This window comes from Tiliqua scincoides, chromosome 4, assembly GCF_035046505.1.
Source record: "Tiliqua scincoides isolate rTilSci1 chromosome 4, rTilSci1.hap2, whole genome shotgun sequence".
NCBI lineage: Eukaryota > Metazoa > Chordata > Lepidosauria > Squamata > Scincidae > Tiliqua > Tiliqua scincoides.
Window position 1 is genome coordinate 43194344 of NC_089824.1, and position 21633 is coordinate 43215976.

Sequence of the window (21633 nt, forward strand, 5' to 3'; positions counted from 1 at the left end):
CTCCAACTCTCTAAAAAATTCCTTGCAGGGATCAAGTTTCTGAGTCCAGAAGCTGGCAGTTCAACCTGACTCAAACGAAGCCCCAGCCATGATGCCCATCTCCTTCCTTTGCACTCTGCACATGCTCCCCCTCTCTCGGAGGTTACCGGCAGGGGTCCAAGGTTTGCGCTGAGCCCAGAAGCTGGGAGTCCAGCCTGGCTCAGCCCCAGCCACCCCCTTCCTTCCCTGACTCCTCCAGCGCTGGCGCCGCGCTTAGTGGTACCATAGTAACTAGCAGGGGGTCGGGGAGGAGGACGAGAGGAGCGTGAAGCGGCAGGTCGGATGCCACAGCGCCGCCTGCCTGCCTGCGCTCGGCCCGCGCGCTCCGCGGCGAGCAGCAGCAGCAGCAGCGAGAGAGCCTCGCCAGCTCCTTTGTGTGGAGCACGCTCGGTGCAAGAGCGGTAGCGGCGCGCGCCCAGTGCCCCTCTCGCGCGCGCTCTCTCCGCTCCAGCCTGCAACTCGAGGTGGCCGTGCGGGATCCCAGGCGCGCTTCTGCTCCTCCTCAGCGGCTCCTTTTGTTCCCTGCCCCTCCAGGTGGGGAGAATCCAGGTGTCCGAAACAGAGAAGAGGCAACTCTGCCAAGAGAGCTCTGCGCTCCTGCCCGGCGCTTAGGCAGGCTGTAGTGTGTGCGGAGAGCAGAACTCCTCGCTGGAAGTTACCTGCCCTGCCTGGAGGAGAGCAGAGGTCGGGTGGGGGGCGCCTCCCAGCCCTGGCTTTGGGGGAGAGCAGTTCTGCCCCCTTCCCCCTCCTCGGTTACAAACTACCAACGGATGTGAGGTAGGGAAGGTGCCTCTCCTCCTTCCCAGGCACCTCCAGCTTTGGGGGCCTCTGTTTGTTTGGGTGCCTTTTTTGTTTGGTGTGTCTGTCAGCGCTTCCCTCCACCCCCCCTTTTTGCTCCAACACCATTAAAGCAAAAGAAGGAAGAAGAGGAGTTTTGCTTGATGTGTTAGTGCAATGGACGTGAGGTTTTACTCGCCACCGCCACCTCTTCCTCCTCCACCAGCACCACCATCCCAGTCTGCAGCCGCTCCTGAGACTCCTTGCCTGGGACCGTCTCCCTGCTTGGACCCCTACTACTGCAACAAGGTGATCCTGCGCTTTTGCTTTCTTCTCCTCCTTCCTTTTCTCCAAGGGGCTGCATTCAGAGCTGTCGCTTGGGGAATTGCAGCCTTGCAGCCCAATCCTGTGCATGTCTACTCAGAGGCAAGCCCTGTTACAATCAGTGGGGCTTACTCCCAGGTAAGCATGCAGAGGATTACAGCCGGAGACTTGAAGCCAGGCGGATCTCAGGCTTGAGCTAAGTACTCCAGGAAAAGCATCAGCGCTGTGCCTTTAAAAACATATCTGGGGGGGGGGCAGAAGGGGTTTTGCTTTCCTGTTGTTCAGCAGTTGTGGGAGGTTGCAGTGAGCTGGCAAAAAGAGAACCCCTTTTGCAAGCTTCTCTGTCCATCCTAGCCTGGACAGCTCTAAAATAAAATATTGGACTGATCGTGGTGTTGGTGGGGGAGCTGATGGGGGAGGGATTGTTTTGGGCTCTTGGAGTCCTGACCCGGGTTACTTGGGAGCAAGCCCCGTGGCAATCAATGGGATGGGAGCATCCTCACAAGTGGACCCCAGCAGTGCTAAAGCATGAAAGTCTCTTCTAAGTAGTGTCTCCACACACGATTTGGATGCTTATGTGGGAGGTTTAAACTCTCTTCTTCTCTCCCCCCCCCATTATAAGCTCCTTGGTATTACTTTTGGCTCACAATGACAAAACATTGCCATGTTTACACGTTGGTGTGTATGTCAGATCTTAGCAACAAGCCTGTGCCTGAAGAGTTGTGTTTTTTTGGTGGTGGTGGGAATTTCAGAATCAGAAAAATGACAAGTTGAGACTGAAATGAATGGCGGGCCCCACCAAGCCTGATGCTTTGGGTATTTGCCCCATTGCCCCCCCAGGTACGCTGTTGTGGTGGGGCAGGATCCAGAATCAAACAGAGTGAATTCCCCTGTAACTTGATGCAGTTGTGCTGAAACCAGGTTTCTGTTCAGAAAAAAATAAGTTTTCTCGCTGATCTCTAGAGAGGAGGGAGAAATTGCAAAGCAGGGCACGACCAGTGCAGAAAAAGAGGCGAGACCTCCAAGGGTTTGGTGTGACTTTTGTGCTGTGATAATTTGAGTTTCCCAAAATAAGGTGGTTCTTTTTTCTCATATATTCTTTCTATCTTTGGCTTGAGCTTTAGCTGTGATTCTGTGTGTGGTATACACCCCCCCCCCCCGCTGCTGTGGAATGGGCAGTACTGGTAATAGGAAATAAGAAGGAAGTGCAAGCTTTCATAAACACTACTTGGAACACACCCCCATGAGTGGAGCTGTGAGCAAGCAGTTGTAGTAAGATTTGTTTAAACCTGTTAGGCTTTTGTTTAAAAGCTTGCTCTGGAAGACTGGTGCTTTTGCAAGCAGCACCAGATGTTTTTGGGTGCTGTATAAAAGCCCCATCTGCACAATCAGCACTTTTGCTATTTCTTGCTTTTAGATGAGTCTCTACTCCGTTTTTGTTCCTTATAACCATTACAGCATTCAAGGAGATGTAGGTGGTTACTGTCATGCTATGGAAGGGCAGTGTGTCACTTTATATGTGAAGGTGAGGGGGGAAAGAAACCCCACTGTTGTGTTTTGTCTAGTTTCATGGGTTTGTGTGTATGTGTTCATAGGATACTGCATGTGCTCTGAGCAAATGCTCCCAGTGTTAGTGATATAGAGTTCATTGGCTGCTTGTTTAAAGAATACAAACTACTGCGCTGTGATAAAAACCCGCTTCACTTCTCAGGAAATATTTCCAGCATGATCTCATTTGCCATTCATGATGTGTGGAACCCATTTTTATCCCTGGTGAAGACAAGTGTGAAGCTAGGGACTTGCAGTCTTTTTCTGACTTCTTATACTGGAAACCTGAGGGCGACACTGCAAGGCATTCTGTAGTAGGTACGTTTCTACACAGTGATCAGCTGGACTATAATTCTTGACCCTTTGGCTGACAGCAAGTAGAACCTTTTCTGCAAAAGTTTCCTTTGTATGCTGTCATGGAAAATGAGAGGAAAAGAAGACTTGAAGTTTGGATAGATGAAATGGGCCCCCCCTTAGTATGTGCTAAGCTGTTCATGTACTAAGGCTCTTAAAGTACTCAGCAATGATTATTACAGAACTACTTTCACTCAGTGACTTCCACTATAAAATATAATCTCTATTATCTTTTATTGTGAATTGTAAGCTTGCCATGCTGAAAAGTAAAGAAGCACTGGGTAGAATTAATGACATAAGCACCAAAGTGCCTGAAGAGCCATTTGGCAATGAAAACTGGACGAACGGTTATTAAATCTATCAGTGATTTAAAGCTTCGAAAAGAAGGTAATGACTTGAATACACATTTTGCTCATCATACTCAAGATGGTGGGCCAGATTTAATTTAAAAGTTAAATGCTTTGGAAAATCAGGAATTAGGTTAATATATTAAATCATTTTCCAATTAAGTGCTTTAAATCATTTTGGGTGGATATCACTCCTGATTGAATACAAGCTAGAAAGCTTTTTCCTCGCTCCTCACCCTCTGTTCCTAGTTCAGCTTTTAAAAATTATTATTATTAGCTTACTAGTTAAGTCCAGCTATATAGAAAGGAGAAAACTTTTATTGAACTGTACAGATGATTCACTCTATTTAACTTAGCCAGAACTGATAATGGATTTCAGAAATGCACAGTTGTGAGACTATTTCTTCATGTTTTTGTTTAAGCTCAGGAGTGACATACCAGGAATGTTTCTTACAAGGCACATTCTTCAAGCAGTGTGTGTCTCTGTTAAGCAGGCCTGCCAATGATCATTGATTATAGTAAATGGTCTCAGAGTGGCTTTGGTGGCTGGGCCCTTATGAGGCATGTGTTGACTGAACATCTCATTTTTTTCCATTCCCTCAGCCCCATCCATCCAAGATGATTAACACTGTTACAAAGCCTTTACTTTGTGTCCTGTAGTTGCTGGTTGTAAAAATTCACCTTGTGCAGTATTCCTTTTTATCAACTGCTGTTTGATAGATTTTTCTAAATGCTGCATCTTCTTCATCTAATTTGATGGCTGCACAGAACTGAATGCAAAGGTCATCCTATATTCCACAACACTGTTAACATGTCAGACAAAATTCCTTTCAAATTGACCAGAATAATCATTGCTGTGTCCACAGTTTCCCCTATATTTTCAAGTTCATTATACATAGCATGACAAAGTTTCCACTGACTTGTTTGTTGAACTTTGGAGTAATCCTCCATAAACACGAGAAGTTCTAAATGGATTGTGACCTGAAAATGTGCCGTATCAGTAAGCATTTACAAACCTGTCACAAATGATTGGCAATCAATTAACGTAAGTTTTATGAATAATCTCAGGGTACATATAATGTAGTTCAAATGTTGCATAAGAGTTGATATTATCTAGACTTGCATCTAGCTATAATAAATCATTCTTTGTTAATGTTTTAAACGACATGCAGTAATGTTCAGTTTTTTACTCTGCTTCTTTTTCTGTTGCTTGTCTTTGTTTCAAAAGATGAGTGAGACCTTTTCTTTATAAACTTACCATGATGTCCCTAAACATTTTAGTTGGCCATTGCCATGTTTTTCCTTCCAGCGTAGTGTGCTTTGTACATATTGCGTCGGGTCATGTTTCTTTCCCATCTGAACCCCAGAGAGAGAAAAGTAAAAGAACAATGCAAACAATGTTGGTTATGGCAACTGTGTGAGGTATCACTTATACAAACAGAGAGAATGGATGGTATGCTGCTGTATATAGGTCAACCTTTGAAATAACATTGTGAGGCTCATAGAATGGACAGACAGATTTAGACTTGTGAGAATAAGGTTCATCTCTGAAACTTATAGTAGGGTTTTTGGACTAGGAAGATGGTAGTTTAGGAGAGAGAGGTGTATGCTTACATTTTCTTTGAAACAATTATGTTGGATATGCACGATCTGTGAGCAGAGTTCTAATAATCCCTTGGTCTTTAGCTGTTTAGAGACTTCATTAACTCAGTTTAAACACATATAAGAAGAACACTTATCTTCTCTAGACACTGTTTTAACTGAGTGTAGAAATGATCACTTATTTTTGCAAGTTACTGTTAGTTCCCACACTGCTGAATGATTACAACCTAATCCTATGCATGTCTACTCAGAAGTAAGTCCCATTGTGTTAAATGAGACTTACTCCCAGGAAAGTATAAATAGGATTTCAGTCAAAGTGTTCTGCTTTAATATAATTTTGTTTAGACACTGGTAATAACAGGGATACTGACATACAGAGGGGATGGTGAAAATGAACTTTATTGGTCTCAGTAGTTAGCCTTGCAAAATTATGTATAGTACTGACTATTTTTTGCTTGAAATTTGCTAGTTCATAGATTTGGAAAGCTACAACTGATTTACTCTTTATTTCCTTATAATTGTCTATGCAGTGGAAAAATATAAGGTGATGGGGGAAGGGAAACTAGACTAATCAAACTGGGAGTAGCACTGCAACAGTAAAAAAAGAGCACATTGTGAAGTTAATGTTTTACAACATAGTGATCTTTGTCAAAGAGCTAAAGGACTAAAAGTATTTTAAGATTCTCCTATCATACTAGACCAAAACTTGGATACTGTATTGCTTTCTATGAAATGTCTAAAGGATGTTTATTTCTCCCCAAGCTTGCTTTGTTTCCAGTACCTGCTACCCCAGCATTTGTTTTAAATAGCCAAATTCTAGAACTCTCTTAGGAAAACTCTAAAGTGCTCATGTAGCAATATTTTTGAGAGATTTCTGCACATCTGTGCAAGAGGGGGTGGATTCAAAATGGATGTTGACTTTGTTTTTGTTCTTTGTTGCTGTCTTGAAAGGGTGTTTGGTGTGTCCATAACACATTTTACTCAATATATTGTGGATTCTTGTTAATACAAGTTCATCAGATCCTCTTTCATTGATTTTATGTGTTAGTGTTTTTAACAAACTTTGAAGTTTTTTAAGGAACTTTAAGTTAGAGCAGCAATTTTCAACCTTTTTCATCTCATGATATACTGACAAGGCATTAGTCAAGGCATACCATCAGTTTTTTGGACAATTGACAAGGCACACTGCACTGTCATGGCGGGGGGGGGGGCTCACATCTCCCAATGGCCTTACTAATAAATAACCCTCCCCCAAACTCCTGTGGCACACCTGTGAACGATTTGCGGCACACCAATGTGCCACATCACTGGTTGAAAATGACTGAGTTAGAGATTAGTATGATTTTTCTTTCAATCCCAAGTCTTCAAAATACCATTAGATTCAAGTTTCTCAGAATGGAGAAAAACCTGTATTTCAGAAGACTTTAGGAGTAATGCAAGAGAGAATTAAATTGATTGATTAAAACTCGTTTTATCACAAAGGTGCCACTGATTAATCAGGCAATACATCTAACAATTATTTTTCATGTAGATATGTATAAAAGGTACAGATGACAGACTCCATTGTAGAAGAGACGTTTTCCCTCATTTGTGTATTAACATGGTGCTTGCTATAACACATACAAAATCTAAACACAAAGAATAAGTTTTTCTCATTTGAAGTCATTGCTTTATTAATGCACAAGTATATGCAGATTTAATTGATTAGTCAATTAAAACTCATAGGATTAGTTGCCTAAGGTTTTCTTAATCATTTTATTAGAGTTGTCACCCAATTATCTGAATAATGTCTACATTTCTAATTTTAAAACTCAATGCCAATTCCATTTGATGATGTAACTTATTAGAACTTAATACACATACTATGTCTATGTACCCTTTGGCTTAAGATAATTTATATATATATTTTTTTAAAATGGGTTTTATCCAGTTGGTTTTGTACACTACAGTTGGTTTTGTACAGAAGGCACTACCAATAGTTCAAGACTAAGGAGGTGGATAACTGATGATCTCCTTGGCAGGCTCACCCCTTCCCATTTTGCAACCTTGAGGTCCCCTGGCATACATACAACCCAGTGTTACGTACAACCCAGTGTTAGTGGAGTGGGCAAAGTACACAATCCTTTCCTTTTTTGTTCGTGGTATTGAACAGTGTCAAGATGAGGAATAGTGTTGGAAAATGTTGTTAGAAGCAAAGGAAAGAAAACGTCTTTGAGTATCTTCCCAAATACAATGGATTATATCCTAAATTTAAATCAGTGGGATTTGTGACTTCCCTCCTTAGCCATGACTGACTGAACTTAGGATACAACCTAATGAAAACACATATGACATTTTTTTATTAGTCTTTTTTAATGTAACATGCATTTTGAGTGGCATTAGTATAGAGCAAGACCTGACCCAGGTACCTATCTGTGAGCAGTGACTTTTTTGGCAGCCTGTGCATGATGGAGACCTCTATGGAAACTATTCCTGTGAATGGACTTGGCATTTTTGGATTTCCTTTCATCACAAGTTTTTAAGGCTGGAAAAAAAAATTGCCTTTCTGATTGGGTTGGTGTAGGGAAACCAGGTGTGAAGTGAACCTCTTCAGAAAGACCAGGTTTTTATGGCAAGCTCTACCGCTTACCAACTCTATATGATGACAAGATAGATACATAAATTTATCTGAGGAAGTTCGAGGTTTTCAGCCCTCAGGGCCCTATCTTGAAGGTGGTACCAAAGGACACATTCTCTTCACAGACAGAACAACCAACCTTTTTCTAGTACTCTTTACAGTCTTGTAGTCTTTATGTTAAAAAGTGAGAGGGTAAATAACATAATTTTTTTTAAAAATGTCAGCCAGCTCTTAATGTAATCAAATATATCTGTGCTTCTGACATGGGATATAAACCTAGACTAGGTTACCTAGTACACAAAATGCCAATAAAGTTTGCTCTGAGCTGTGTCTGTTTAGGATTAGTGTTGGAATACTGTCTTTAGGCGATAGACCAGAATTCCTGAAACAAGACCACACAATAGGGCACACTGAATCTTCCTACTAAAAGGAAGATTTTGACCAGTGTTGTACCACTTTAAATAGAAGTTAGACGTGCATTCTGTTCCATTCTCGCTCTCTTTTGTTGAGGTAATAGTGACACTTTTTTTTCCTTTTATGAAAATGATGTTTGTGGATGTTTTGCCCAAGGAATAGTTTTTCATTAAGAAACCTGAGTAATAAACTGATCAGAAAATGTGGTTCTTAATGCAAGTGCCAACAGACAGTTAATTATAGGCAGCAAGACATGGAATTCGCTTTAACCTGAATGAGATTTTTCTGGTCATAATGTTTTTCCCTGCAGCGTTTGGTTTGAAAATAGCAATGTTGTAATCTTCTCTGCAACAAAAAACTACATCCAGGTTTGGCACTAGGTTAGACAAATTCTGTTTGGATGTGTTTCTTCATACACACCGTAGCATGCAATTTAATGAATATAAATAATACAGAATGTGGGATGGAAATGAATCTTTTACAATAATAAGTGAGTTTTGCAGTCTGAATATTTGCTTGTGTAGAATTGCTGGATATGTCGTTGAAATATATTCTGTGCATAGTTTTCTGAAAATCACTGTAGTGTATAACATCTAGTTTTACTTTTGAATAACTTGAGTTTTTCTTCATTTTGTTTTGTTGGGTTGCCAGTAGTTCAGTGAGAGGGAGCCAAACAGCAGATGAATCCGGAGTAGTGAGTCAAATGTATCTTATTAATATTGCACTAGTCGCCCACAGCGCAAGGTTGGCTGATTAGTTAATACATAAGATTTGGCAGCCTTTCCTCCATATTTCTTTAGCTTCCTTGCTCCAGAGGAAGATGGGAAAACAGCCTTGTGCTGAGTCAGTTGGACCATCAAGCTCAGTATTGTCTACATTGACTGCTGGTGGCTCTCTCTGGTTGCCTTACCTGGAGATGACAGGAATTGAACCTGGGACCTTCTGCGTGCAAAGCAGCATGCTACCACTGAGCTAGAGCCACTTCCAATATGGTATTCACTCTTGTCCTATGGTTTCCCATGAACTGCAATTCTCTTACCTGTTCGTACTGTTTCTGCCAGTGGCGTATCAGTCAACTTTTCCCTAGGCTCTGTGTGATGTATTTTCCTAATATTTGCCACTTGGTTTTTTAAGTTCAACTCTCAAGCCTTTAATTATCATTTTCTTAGTTTACTGCTTTTGAACCTGTGATGTTCTTTCTCCCAGTTTCTTTAGCTGCTCTGAACCCATTTCCCAGCCCTCAACTTTCTTTCTTACTCTCTTGCATCTTCCTAATTCTTCTGTTATTTTATTTACTTGTATCCTGGACTCTTTGCTCATTCCAGTATCTCTTTCTTCCACTTATCCTTCCTGCAGGTTCCTGGATAGTAATCACTCCTTATTTACTTTTACTACTTCAGCCACCCTGTTGCTTATCTCCTGTGACCTTTCCTACTAAATTTTCTCAGTCTGGCTTCTTATCCTTTCCCTAAGCTTTATGTGCAGTTTCCTCAGCTTAACCAACTTCTTTGTTTTCCCTTATAGAAGCTGCATTCCTACTTATTATTATTATTAACTTTATTTCTAACCCGCCTTTCTCCCCGGAGGGACTCAAGGCGGCTTACAACAAGGTTAAAACAAATTAAAAACATAATTTAAAAACAGATAAAAGTATATTAACAACATATCATAAAAACAGTAGTCAGATAAAAAGTAGTCAGGTAAAAAGAGCATAGAGCAGCAAATCATAAAAGAATCAGGCCTGTAACCAGGTATTTAAAAAGATATTAAAAGATGTTGAAAAGATGTTTAAAAAGGCCGGGAACTCAGAAGACTTGTCTAAACAGAAGGGTCTTCAGGCCTCGCAGAAAAGTTTCAAGAGAGGGAGCAGTTCTTAAGTCAAGGGGAAGGGAATTCCATAGCTTCATGCATAGTCTCATGTTGATGTGCATGTTCATATCAGATCAGCTAATAGCTAGTGCATGTCTGCTAGAAGAGTAGATGGGTGATGAGCAACTCCTCCCTTCCTACCCTCCCCCCCAACAAACTTGACAGTGATTGAATACTCCATTTGTAGGATCTACTCATATTATGCCATTCAGTATCAGAAGTGATCTTAAAGGAATTGTATGTATGTATTTATACAATGTATGTATTTATACATACATACCCCACCTTTCCTCTGCCAGAGAAGAGGTGCTGACAACATCCAGAGATTGATAGTTGCATATGACGTGTACGAGTCATTCAGGGTGAGTCAGAGTTTACCATGGTTCATATGAGAAGCTGTTCCAAATTTGCTGGACATGCATGCTGTACATGTGATGGGCAAGTTGTGAACTCCCTCCATCTCTTCGCTGGTGAAGCTAATTCTAGTTTTGGAAGATAGATGAGGTGTTATTGTGCAGAAACTGCAGTGTTTTTGGTGGCTTTCTCCTTGCTAAGGAAAGATGTATTTCCCTCTGTATTTACAGTCTTCTCTCCTGCTTAGCATAATACCTTTACAAGTTTTGTAGCTAGTTGGGTATCTTGTGGTAGGTTGGAAGAAATATCCTTGAAATTGCATTGGCCTTCTCACCATTGTCCTTAACAGCAAGAACGTGTCCATATCCTGATAGCGCTCCCTATAATGTTTTAGACTCAGTGCTGTCTATAATGTTTTCACTGTCATTAGAGAAAAAGTAGGAAACTACCAAAGAAAGATTAATTGCTTAAGCCATTTCTGCCCGAAGTTGCATATATGCAACAGGGACCAAACGTACATACCTGTGGGCTAGGCAGAAATGGACTAAAGACAAAGGGTCCTCTTTTGCTGTGGACAATGGAAAGTTAAATTGTTACTGTGTAATGTATGGGCTACAAAGATGTTATTTCATAGGACTCGTTAGGGGGAACTCATGAGCTCCTTATTGAAAGGAGTAAGGTATAGAATGATCTGGAAGATCTCATAGTTGATTCTGGGAGAGCAAAGGACAGTGTACCTCCAAGGCCAATTTCAATTATCAAACTCTACTGGGATCGTTAGTCACTGTTTTGTCACCTGTGGATGAGAACAAGATTTTTACTAACTTTTTTTTGATACATTAGTTTGGATGTGCATATTAGTCACTTCACTGTATGTTGTCGACCCTTATCTGCAGGTTTGTGATCCATGGATTTGACTCATTGGGGATTGCAAGCCCATGCTGGAGGACCTCAGAGGACCTCTTGGATGCAACTGGTGTAGGGAGGTTGTGTGTGGCCCCTGCATGCCTCAGAAGGCCAGTTGGAACATTCTGCAAAGCAGGTTTGGTTTAGTGAAAAACCAGAAGTGTCTTTCTGAAGTCTCTGGCAGGCCTTCTGAAAGGCACTTCTGGTTTTTTGTTTGGACCATTCAGTAGGTTCCATTATCCACGGAGATCAGTATTGGCGAGGGAGGGGCGGATCTGGGAACGGATCCCCCATGGATACAAAGAAGCCTACTATATACATAGAGTGTATTAGCACGTCATCCTAGTTCAAGTAAAATTTAGTTTATATTTTTTTAAAAGTCTATTTTACAAGAAAAAATGACATATTAGAAAAATGTAGTGTACTTTGATGTATTGAGGAATCTTATGTGAAGCTTCTTTAAAAAAAATCTTCGTGATCTACTAGTGTGTGCTAAACTTATAAAGCAAGAGTTCAGACTCAAGATTTCTTAACAGTTAATGCAAAAATAATCTATTTTAAGTGCTCCTGTGTCTGCACTGTAGATTAAGGCATAAATAGTACCTGGGTGGCTCGTGATCCACCAGAAATTGGACACTGATCCATCATTGAACCTTAAACTAACCAGAACATGCAAACGTTTATTCATACACATCTTCTAACCCCATTACTCTTCAGTATTTATATTACTAAACAATTTGCAAATAACAATGAACAAGGGCAACGAACAAGTGACTAAGATGATTACTGGGCTGGGGCACCTTCCTTATGAAGAAAGGCTACGGCGAATGGCCTCTTCAGCCTAGAAAAGAGACGCCTGAGGGGGGACATGATTGAGACATACAAAATTATGCACGGGAAGGATAAAGTGGATAGAGAGATGCTCTTTATACTCTCACATAACACCATAACCAGGGGACATCCATTGAGTGTTGGGAGGGTTAGAACAGACAAAAGAAAATATTTCTTTACTCAGCATGTGGTTGGTCTGCGGAACTCATTGCAACAGGATGTGGTGATGGCATCTGGCCTAGGTGCCTTGAAAAGGGGATTGGACAAATTTCTGGAGGAAAAATCCATTACGGGTTACAAGCCATGATGTGTACGTGCAACTTCCTGATTTTCGAAATGTGTTATGTCAGAATGCCAGATGCAAGGGAGGGCACCAGGATGCAGGTCTCTTGCTGTCTTATGTGCTCCCTGAGGCATTTGGTGGGCCGCTGTGAGATACAGGAAGCTGGACTAGATGGGCCTATGGCCTGATCCAGTGGGGCTGTTCTTATGTTATTAGGGCTATAGTACAGTAAATCCTTAATAGTACAGTGAATCCTTGATTTAACAAAACTTAATTTAATAAACTTGGGAAACAGAGTTTTCTGCTTAATTAAAAACTAATCATATATATTTTTGAACATTTCTGTCTCCATTAACTTGAATTCATTTGGATTTAATGGACTTTTGGCATTAATGGGACCCCTTCCCCTCATTCGTTTGTTAACTAGAGGGTTCACTGTATGCAAAGTCTTTGATTTTCCTTCTAAGAATATTATAATTGGTCACCATTCTGATAGTGTTGGTGACTGGTTGTTGGGGGTCCTTGTGCAAAGTCCTCAACTGGGACCTATCATGATACTCTGCCTGCCCACCAGAGTGGGGCATTCAGTACTGCTATTAATGGTTCAGGGGCAGTCTGGCCAGATGCGCTCTTTTAGATAGTGGACCCTTAGGCCAGTGTCCAACGTGGCTGACCCCCCCAATGCCACTGATCCATGACTTGGAGCTTTGTTGCATTCTAACTCAGCTGCTATAACAGCCCAAACTTTGAGTAGCAGTTGAAGTATGTGAAAGAACGATGGTTCTTCTTACACTTTGGAATAGTGATTATCCTTCCAGCCTATCATAGATTTTGTATTTGGTTTCTATTTCCTCTACAGAAAATGATGTGAATCTTGTAAATTTATTTCTCAATTGGTTCTGAAATAGTTTATGGTTTTTACCAGACTTGCTTTCCATGTAACGCAGACCCTTCAACTAAGGAAAAAAAGATTTCATTATATGTATTCTCACAACTCAATGCTGAAAAAATGAAAATAATTGTAAAATGGCAAGAAAAACGTTGTGTGAAAGGTACATTTTACATTTGGCAAGTGCAGTAATTAAAATTGGTCATAGAAACCTACAGATAGAGCTTAATATCATAGTTAATGATTTATTTTATGTTAATGACTTTCTGCTGGGGCATAAAAGACTTTGCTCATAATGGACTCTCAGTGCTGTATTCAGTTGCTAAGGATAATGGGATAATCTTTCCCAAAATTGAGTTTTTTATTTTTTTGAAGTAAATTATGATGTTATTTTTCAAGTTAACTCTTGAAAATTTATTGTAGCACTAATCTTTCAAGACCTACTTGTATCCTTAATGAAAATGTGTTTTAGAAACATCAGGTTCCTTGCTCATTAACCAGGTCAGTTAATTATGTTGAAAATGTTTCATTTTATGTTTAGTTTTATATTCTGGAGATTAATATTCATGAAGCAGAAGCCTTAAAAATGGTGTTGGATTTTTTCATTGGAGCCCAAGATGTTCTTGCAGATCGCTTTGGGGGGGGGGGAGGGGGGAGAAATCTCAGACAACTTTTGCAAATTTCCAATAACTATTTGGCCAATAGTAAAATCTTTTCACTTTGTGTTGGAAAGTTTTGCTATTTTTTAATCATGTTGATAATTGCTTATAACTAACATTATATTTCAATAACAGATAATTTGCCTACTGAAGTTTGCATAATGTGCTAATCATGTCTAGTGGTTAATAAAGGCCTCCTATCTCACTCCCCTGATGGCTATAAAGAGCTATTATGTTTGTGGCAGCAGTTCAGGTACAGCTGCTGTGTGTTAATAATTCATCATTGTCCCACTAATAAACACAGGAAAGGTCAGCACCCCCAAGCACCTAAAACACCTATTTTCTTTCCAAAATATTTATTAACACCTCAAAAGCATATCTATTCATTTTAGTTAACTGTATGTGAGATAATGACACTCATAGCTTCTTGTATATTAAAGCTTTTGACATCGCTGTTGTAGTGTGGATGGATTAATGTATGTTGCAACTAATCTTTTACTGCTATTTTCTTTTCCTCCCTGGTTTTAGCAAGCTGTGTGTTGTGTGAACATTGGGCTAACTATGGTACAATTAAACTGAGATGTTGCTTTAATGTGAGTGCTTGATTTTGATTGGACTAGTTTAGCATCATAGGACAAAAGGACCTCTCTGTAGTACTGAGGACTTGGAGGCGTCCAGTAATCATGATTAAAATGTAGAGCTGCTCATTTGTATATATGTGGACATGCACACATGGAAGGAGCGCCCACTCTTATTTCGGTTTCAACTTGGTACACTGTGTTATATGCCAGTAACTTATTTATTGCTCACATTCCCTTTTGTCAAGGATTTCTGTATTCATAAAGGCTTTATAAAATATATTTTCTCCAGACAAAGAAGATTCACATGGGATTTCCATTTTGCCAAGGAAACATGCAAATCAATAGGCCAGTACTTATCTGCATTGAAATTAGGTGTACTGTAATTTATGGGCATAGCAATATTTTTTTTCTTCTCCCCCTTCTTCCATAGCCTAACATTCTTAAAGGTAGCCCTGGTTATGTCTCCTTTGAGAGATGCAACTGAACAAAATCTCATTTTGATATCATGTGCTATTGTCTGTTGTTTTCTGTTACTCATTTTGATAACCTTGCATTATTCTCTGCTCCCTCCCCCCCCCCATTTTGATTTGGAAACAAATGTTCAGAGAGCAGAGAAATTCAACTATGTTTCTATCATCAAGAAAAATGAGAAAAGCCTGACTAACTGAAGGGATTTTTATTTGTGCTGTACATTGCATACAACAGTTCATTTGTCATGCGTTAAATATATAATACAGACAATAAAGTATGTACAGGCACAGTTGTGATATATGTAGTGTCTGGCCCCATTGCTATTGTTTGTGGTCTCTACGGTTGTCATACACTGTTCTTTGCCCCTCATACCCTTAAAGTAGAATTTGACACAATTTCTAGCTTTCAGAGCTGCAGCATTTTCATTGCACAATATACATGAGTTTGACAGGGTGTGTTGAGGACAACTCTGGCAAGCAATTGATATTTTGAAGTGGCAAGCGTTTCAGCAGCTGCTTGCTTGTGAAAAAGGAATGATAAGATATACTGTATTGTTAGTTTCAGGCAAAGCATTAAGGTTTAAGCTCTGTAAAAATGTACACATTATTCGCCAGTGGTGAAGCAAGCCTTTTATGTTTTTTAGAGCTTAGCTCCCTGGCTGATGTGAACTAGAATGACATTGGTTTAATGGTCAGTAAATGAATAGGAGTACTTTGAATTTGAACTGCTGCCAATTTTGCACCAACAAAGAGACTGACAAAAGAGAGATTTTATGTGAAATGCAAAGCGAAAGAAATGTTTTGGAGGGAGGGGAAGGGAGAGGAGAAGGAAAGCTCCAAAAGTAAAGCAGTGTATAGTATAAAGGCTGCTAACATGGTTAAGTTATATCCATTTCATATAGCTCAACAATTTTGGACCTATGTTGTTACATCAGATTTTCTACAAAACATGTTGTGTGTATATACCCAATCTTCTAGAATGCATTCATATGAAATTTACAGTGTGTTTTTCTAAATACCATACTGTGCCCTGAAGGCCTGTTGGCAGAACATTAGAGTTGTCCACTGCTGGAGTTCCCAAGTATAGCTTGCTATCTGGGAGTGAGAAATCATAGTTTAATCAGTTGTGGCACTTTCAGTGTGTAACCTTCATTAGCAAGGCAATTTGTCATGACTGTTAATAGTCAGGAGGCATCTGCTTTCTTCCTTGGTCACTGACCATGATAGGTAAGGAGGCAAATATCTGCCTATTTGAAGTTAACTTGTACAAAACTCTAACCCATGGTCAACTGTCTCCAGAGATATATACCAGTAGCAGATTAAAAAGCACATGTTTACTGGGCACAGCTTTTTATAAGATTATTTCTAAAAAGTATACTGAAGGGAACTGCATTATTGAATTAGGCATTAATGGGTACTGCACATTTATGGGTATGGAATTATTTACATTCTGAACACAATGCTTTCTAGAGAGCATTGCACATTAAAATTTATACACATATATTCATTTTTGAAAGTAATGCAATTTATTGTAAGTAGTATATACCTATACTAACTATATTTCACTAACTATTTCTCTGTGTTTTAATTGGTGTACTTCACTGATTGTATGTTCATTGGAAAAGGTTGTTAGAACCAAAACTTTTTAAAGAGCAAAATATCTTTCTAGCACCTAGCAGTGATCAAAACCAAATCTGGGTGGGACAATGACTTTTTTCTCTCTGCCCACAATAAAACTATCTTGTAAACCTTGTTCTGATAGTAAAAACTTAACTTACTTCTGCTAGGGTTTTTTTGTGTGTTTTTTTTGGCACATATACTGATTACTCCCATGAAACACACAAACTTTATGAAGTGTACTTTATTTTACTAGAAGCACCCTGCACTTAAACAGAAATGATTATTTTTTTAAAGTAGCCAAACCCAATCTTGAAAAAAAATCTGTTCTTGCTGATAACAAAACTGTTACTGTTTAAGTTCTCATTTGGCAGTTACTTGGTACGCTTCGCTGGATGTTGTCAAAAAGGCTTTTCTCTTGAGTGACAGCCTTGTAGGAATGTGAATAGAGATTTTAATTGTATATCATGTGTGCATTTCAGAGTGAGTAGATTCACTGACTGCTTAGCTCTCTATCACAGGTTAGCCATACCCAAAATACTTTAAATAAAACCAATTGAGATATTTTTCTTAGAAACATATCAAATTGCTTAGGATATTTTTGTTTTAAAACATTTTTAAATGTGCAGAGGACTGTTTTGGTTATGAACCTTCATTTCATTTTCAAGTGGCCAGGGAATGCCAGAACATTATTTTTCTTGTAGCATGTGCTTTGAAAAGTTATGCTTACACTATGCTTACAGAACTAAACTTTAAAGTGAATGGAAACTTTAACTGAGGCCAAGTGCTGTTCAGTAACATGTGCTTTCAACAGTCTGATCAGCCAGTCATTCAAAGTTCTTAGATTTAAGTCAATAGGAATGAATCTGCTTGAAGGGTAGCTGAATGGCCCTACAACTAAGCCTTCAGTCCTGTGTACAATTACTTGGGAATAAGATCCATTGAACACTATGATTTACTTTTGTGTAAATGTGCATTGGTCTTCAAGAATGGTTTCCAATGTTGGAAGCAGAAACCACATGTAATGCATCGTCCTTGTTCTGATTGCTTCAGAGTGTTTGCATCTTGAATGATTGTGCCATTTTGACAGAATAAATGTCTTATTTGGTAGGAGATGTGAAAATTTTGCTTTGGATTGGCAAAGAAGTGTGGGGCCTGGGAAGCATGATGTTAGGATACTGGCAGACTTTTAACTCAGCTATCCTCTAGTCGCAAGGAAGATGTCTATAGCCCAGTCCTATACACAGTGGCGCTGCCAGGTACAGCCACTCCAAAATGCCTTCCGCTGTATCCAGCAGGGGCTGCCAGAGGTCTCCTCGGGGAAAGGGGAATTTTGTCCCTTTCCACTGAAGAAAGCCCGCAATGGGGCTTCTAAAGTCTGCGCCAGCTATTTTGCCAGTGCAGACTTGAGAACCTTTGTGTTGGGCTTTTCCACCTGACACAGGGGATAGGATATGGCTTAGCAGGGCTCTGCCGGTCCCACCCTCTCCCTGCCCCGGAATGCCTCCCCCCACCCCAAAAGTCCTTACCACCGCTTGGAGCTCTTCCCTTGCTCATGGCAATGTCCCTCTGGTTCTGGCCCAGCACCGACTGGCATTGCGCTGGTGCTGGTGCTCCCTCCTCTCTGGGTGTCATGGACGTGTCTTACGGTACGTTTGTGAAAACCAGCGCTGGCACTGGAGCTTAGTACCTGTGCTAGAGATCCATAGGATTGGGCCCTTAGTCATTGTTTTGAATTCAGATTCAGGAAAAAAAGAATGTTTGAGTCTGAGATGCGTGCCTCTGATCCAGAAATAACTGTGCTCCAGGTTTGGAATCAAATATTTGAGAAACATTATCTTTAATTGGATTTGGTTTGGCTATCTGAGAGATAGATAAAGAAGATTTGTCATCCTATGTGTATGCCATAGGTCAGTCAAGCTTAAATGTCTTAAAAGAAAATTACACTGGAGAACATTGTGCAAGGTTTATCACAGTTTAGTTCAGTATATTGTAGTTTTAATTACGTACATTCTTACTTTCTCTGAAAACCCTAATAAGGTCTTTAAAATCTTCCATTAGAAAGTAAATAGATCTTTTTCTTAATAAAGCAAATTATCATAATTATAATATCAGTGTCTTGGCAAGGAGCTGTAGCCACAGTTTCATTACCAATTGTAATGTGTTGGCTGTCCTACAGTAATATCTAAGTTATGATTTTTAAGCTGTGAAGTTGTATCCTGTTGTACTCTACAAGTGTACCAATATTAAATCAATAATGAACATCATTATTTAAGTTCAGCTCTGAGACTATACAATAGTAGGAAGTCTCAAATATGTTGATATATAAACATCAACACCCCTCTTCCTCGCTTTCCTCTCTTTTTCCAGCTCAGCTTCTTCTACCTTCTGCCCCTTGGACTCTCTTTGTCCTTTCTATCCTTTCTTGTTGCATCTCTCTTTTTTCCTTTCCCTCTTTGCTCATCCTCTTCCTCCACATACCTTCTTCACCAACTCTGCCCACTTCTGCTTATCTTCTAGTCCAGTGGTTCTCACACATTTAGCATCGGGACCCACTTTTTAGGATGAGAATGTCAGGACCCACCAGAAGTGATGTCATGACCAGAAGTGACATCATCAAGCAGGAAAATTTGTAACAATCCTAGGCTATAATCCTACCCACACTTACCCAGGAGTAAGTCCCATTGACTATCATTGTTAAAAGCATATACATAGTAGCCTGTTCAAAGTACAGGTCTGTAACATTTCTCCAAATGCAGTCACATCCCATGGGAGCATCAAGTCTGCTATATTAAAAATAAAATATTGAAATGAATGGGGACCCACCTGAAATGGGCTTGCAACCCACCTAGTAGGTCCCGACCCACAGTTTGAGAAACACTGCTGTAGTCACCTTCTGGTCCTGATGTTGTTCCTGATCTTTCCTCCTTTCTCTAATATCTGTTCTCCCTTCTTACCTCTCCATCTCTCCTTGGCCCTCCTGCTCGTGCCTGCACTGTCTTTTCCTTAAATCTTCCCTTGCCAGCTGTTTTTGCCCTTAGAATCATCATCAGCTGACAGGTGAATGATGTCACCTGATGTGTGTCCTGCAAGGAATATGTCCTGTTTGCCATGGGCTTCATGTAGTGCTAGGAGCTGCAGTTGATCACAGTGACAAACAAGCCCACAAACAAGTTTGTCACACGTGCACCATGTTAAAAAAAATCCACCTGTGAATTATTATTCCCTTGTTGTTTGTGTCTTAAGCAAGGTGTTAAAATCTGTGTCATTCATTCATGATATCTGTGTCGTTCATTCATAAATGACCTGGAGGCACATCTAAGCTGTGAGGTGGCCAAGTTTGCAGGTGACACCAAACTTTTCCGGTGAAGAAGTGGTGGTGAAGAGCAGAAGAAATTGTGAAGAGCTCCAGAAGGATCTCTCCAAACTGGGAGACTGGGCAGCAAAATGGCAGATGCGTTTCAACTTAAGTAAGTGTGTAGAATTTGCTATAGATGTATTTATGCCATTAAAGGTCTACTAACTAACTAACATAAGTAAGTGTTAAGTCATGAACATTGGGGCAAAAAATCATAACTTCTCCTATAGGCTAATGGGTTCTGAGCTGTCTGAGACAGATCAGGAGAGAGATCTTGGGATGCTGGTAAGCTCAATGAGTGTCTCGACTCAATGTGTGGCAGCAGTGAAGAGGGCTAATTCCATGCTTGGAATCATTAGGAAAGGCATTGAGAATAAGACAGCTAATATTGTAATGCCGTTGTACAAATCAATGGTAAGGCCACACCTGGAGTACTGTGTCCAGTTCTGGTCACTGCATCTCAAGAAGGATATGTGTGTGTTGGCAACCTTCAGTCTCGAAAGACTATGGTATCGCGCTCTGAATGGTGGTTCTGGAACAGCATCTAGTGTGGCTGAAAAGGCCGATTCAGGAGTGACAATCCCTTCCACACTGGGAGCAAGTGCAGTCTGTCCCTGGTCTGTCTCCCTGGCTATGAGCCTTCCTTCTGTTGCAAAAGAGAGCAACCGAAATGATTACTGGGCTGGGGCACCTTCCCTATGAGGAAAGGCTACAGTGTTTGGGCCTCTTCAGTCAAGAAAAGAGGTGGCTGAGGGGGGACATGATTGAGACATACAAAATCATGCAGGGGATGGACAGAGTGGATAGAGGGACACTCTTTTCCCTCTCACATAATACCAGAACCAGGGGACAGCCACAAAAGTTGAGTGTTGGGAGAGTTAGGACAGACAGAAGAAAATATTTCTTTACCCAGTGTGTAATTAGTTTGTGGAACTCCTTGCCACAAGAAGTAGTGATGGCATCTGGCCTAGATGCCTTTAAAAGGGGATTGGACAAATTTCTGGAGGAAAAATCCATTATGGGTTACAAGCCATAGTAGGTATGTGTAAGCTTGGTTTTAGAGGCAGGCTGCCTTTGATTGCCAGATGCAGGGGAGGGCACCGGGACGCAGGTTGTGTCTGCTGTCCTGTATGCTCCCTTGGGCATTTGGTGGGCCACTGTGAGATACAGGAAGCTGGACTAGATGGGCCCTTGGCCTGACCCAGCCGGGGCTCTTCTTATGTTCTTAAGAGGATGCTGTCAGATGAATCAACTAAATTGTTCTTGGGGCTCTCCTCAAACTGAGTAGATGTACAGAAGATACATTTATCATTGATGATGTAACCTAAATTAAATTGCTTTTTTATTCTTTACTTACCAAAAGGTTAATTTGCTTTCTTGCTGCATTCTGACATTGAAGGGGATCTTGTTTGGATAGAGGCGATCCAGTTGACATGGTACAGTTGGATTTTCAAAAAGCTTTTGGCAAATTCCCTCACCTAAAATTTTTATGTAAACTTAGCAGTCTCATGGAATAAGAGTACAGGGCATTTGATGGATTGGTAACTGATTAACAGCCATCCTATGCATGTCTACTCAGAAGAAAATCGCATTAGAGTCAATGGGGCTTACTCCCAGGAAAGTGTGGATAGGATTGGGCACAGTGGGGATCCACCAAGGATCTGTGCTAGGGCTCGGGCTTTTTAAATTGTTCATAAATGATCTGGAGTTTGGTGTTACCTGCAGACTCAGTTATCTTGCTGCTTACCCCCAAACTATTCAGGGAGGTAAAATGAAAGCAGACTGTGAAGAGCT

The 21633-nt window shown here is 40.5% G+C and overlaps 1 protein-coding gene across 3 annotated transcripts in view; it reads left to right on the forward strand.

Moving 5' to 3' along the window:
* Positions 1-495: 495 nt before the first annotated feature.
* The window catches only part of TOX (thymocyte selection associated high mobility group box), a 258369-nt gene continuing 237231 nt past the window's right edge, over positions 496-21633 (forward strand). For 2 of the 3 annotated variants that reach the window (XM_066624058.1, XM_066624060.1), the window contains exon 1: positions 496-1125. In XM_066624058.1, coding sequence (XP_066480155.1) covers positions 994-1125 — 132 coding nt within the window. In that variant the 5' untranslated portion in view covers positions 496-993. Of the gene's footprint in view, positions 1126-2920; positions 3007-21633 lie in introns of those variants that run through there. The other variant, XM_066624059.1, reaches the window with a different exon arrangement.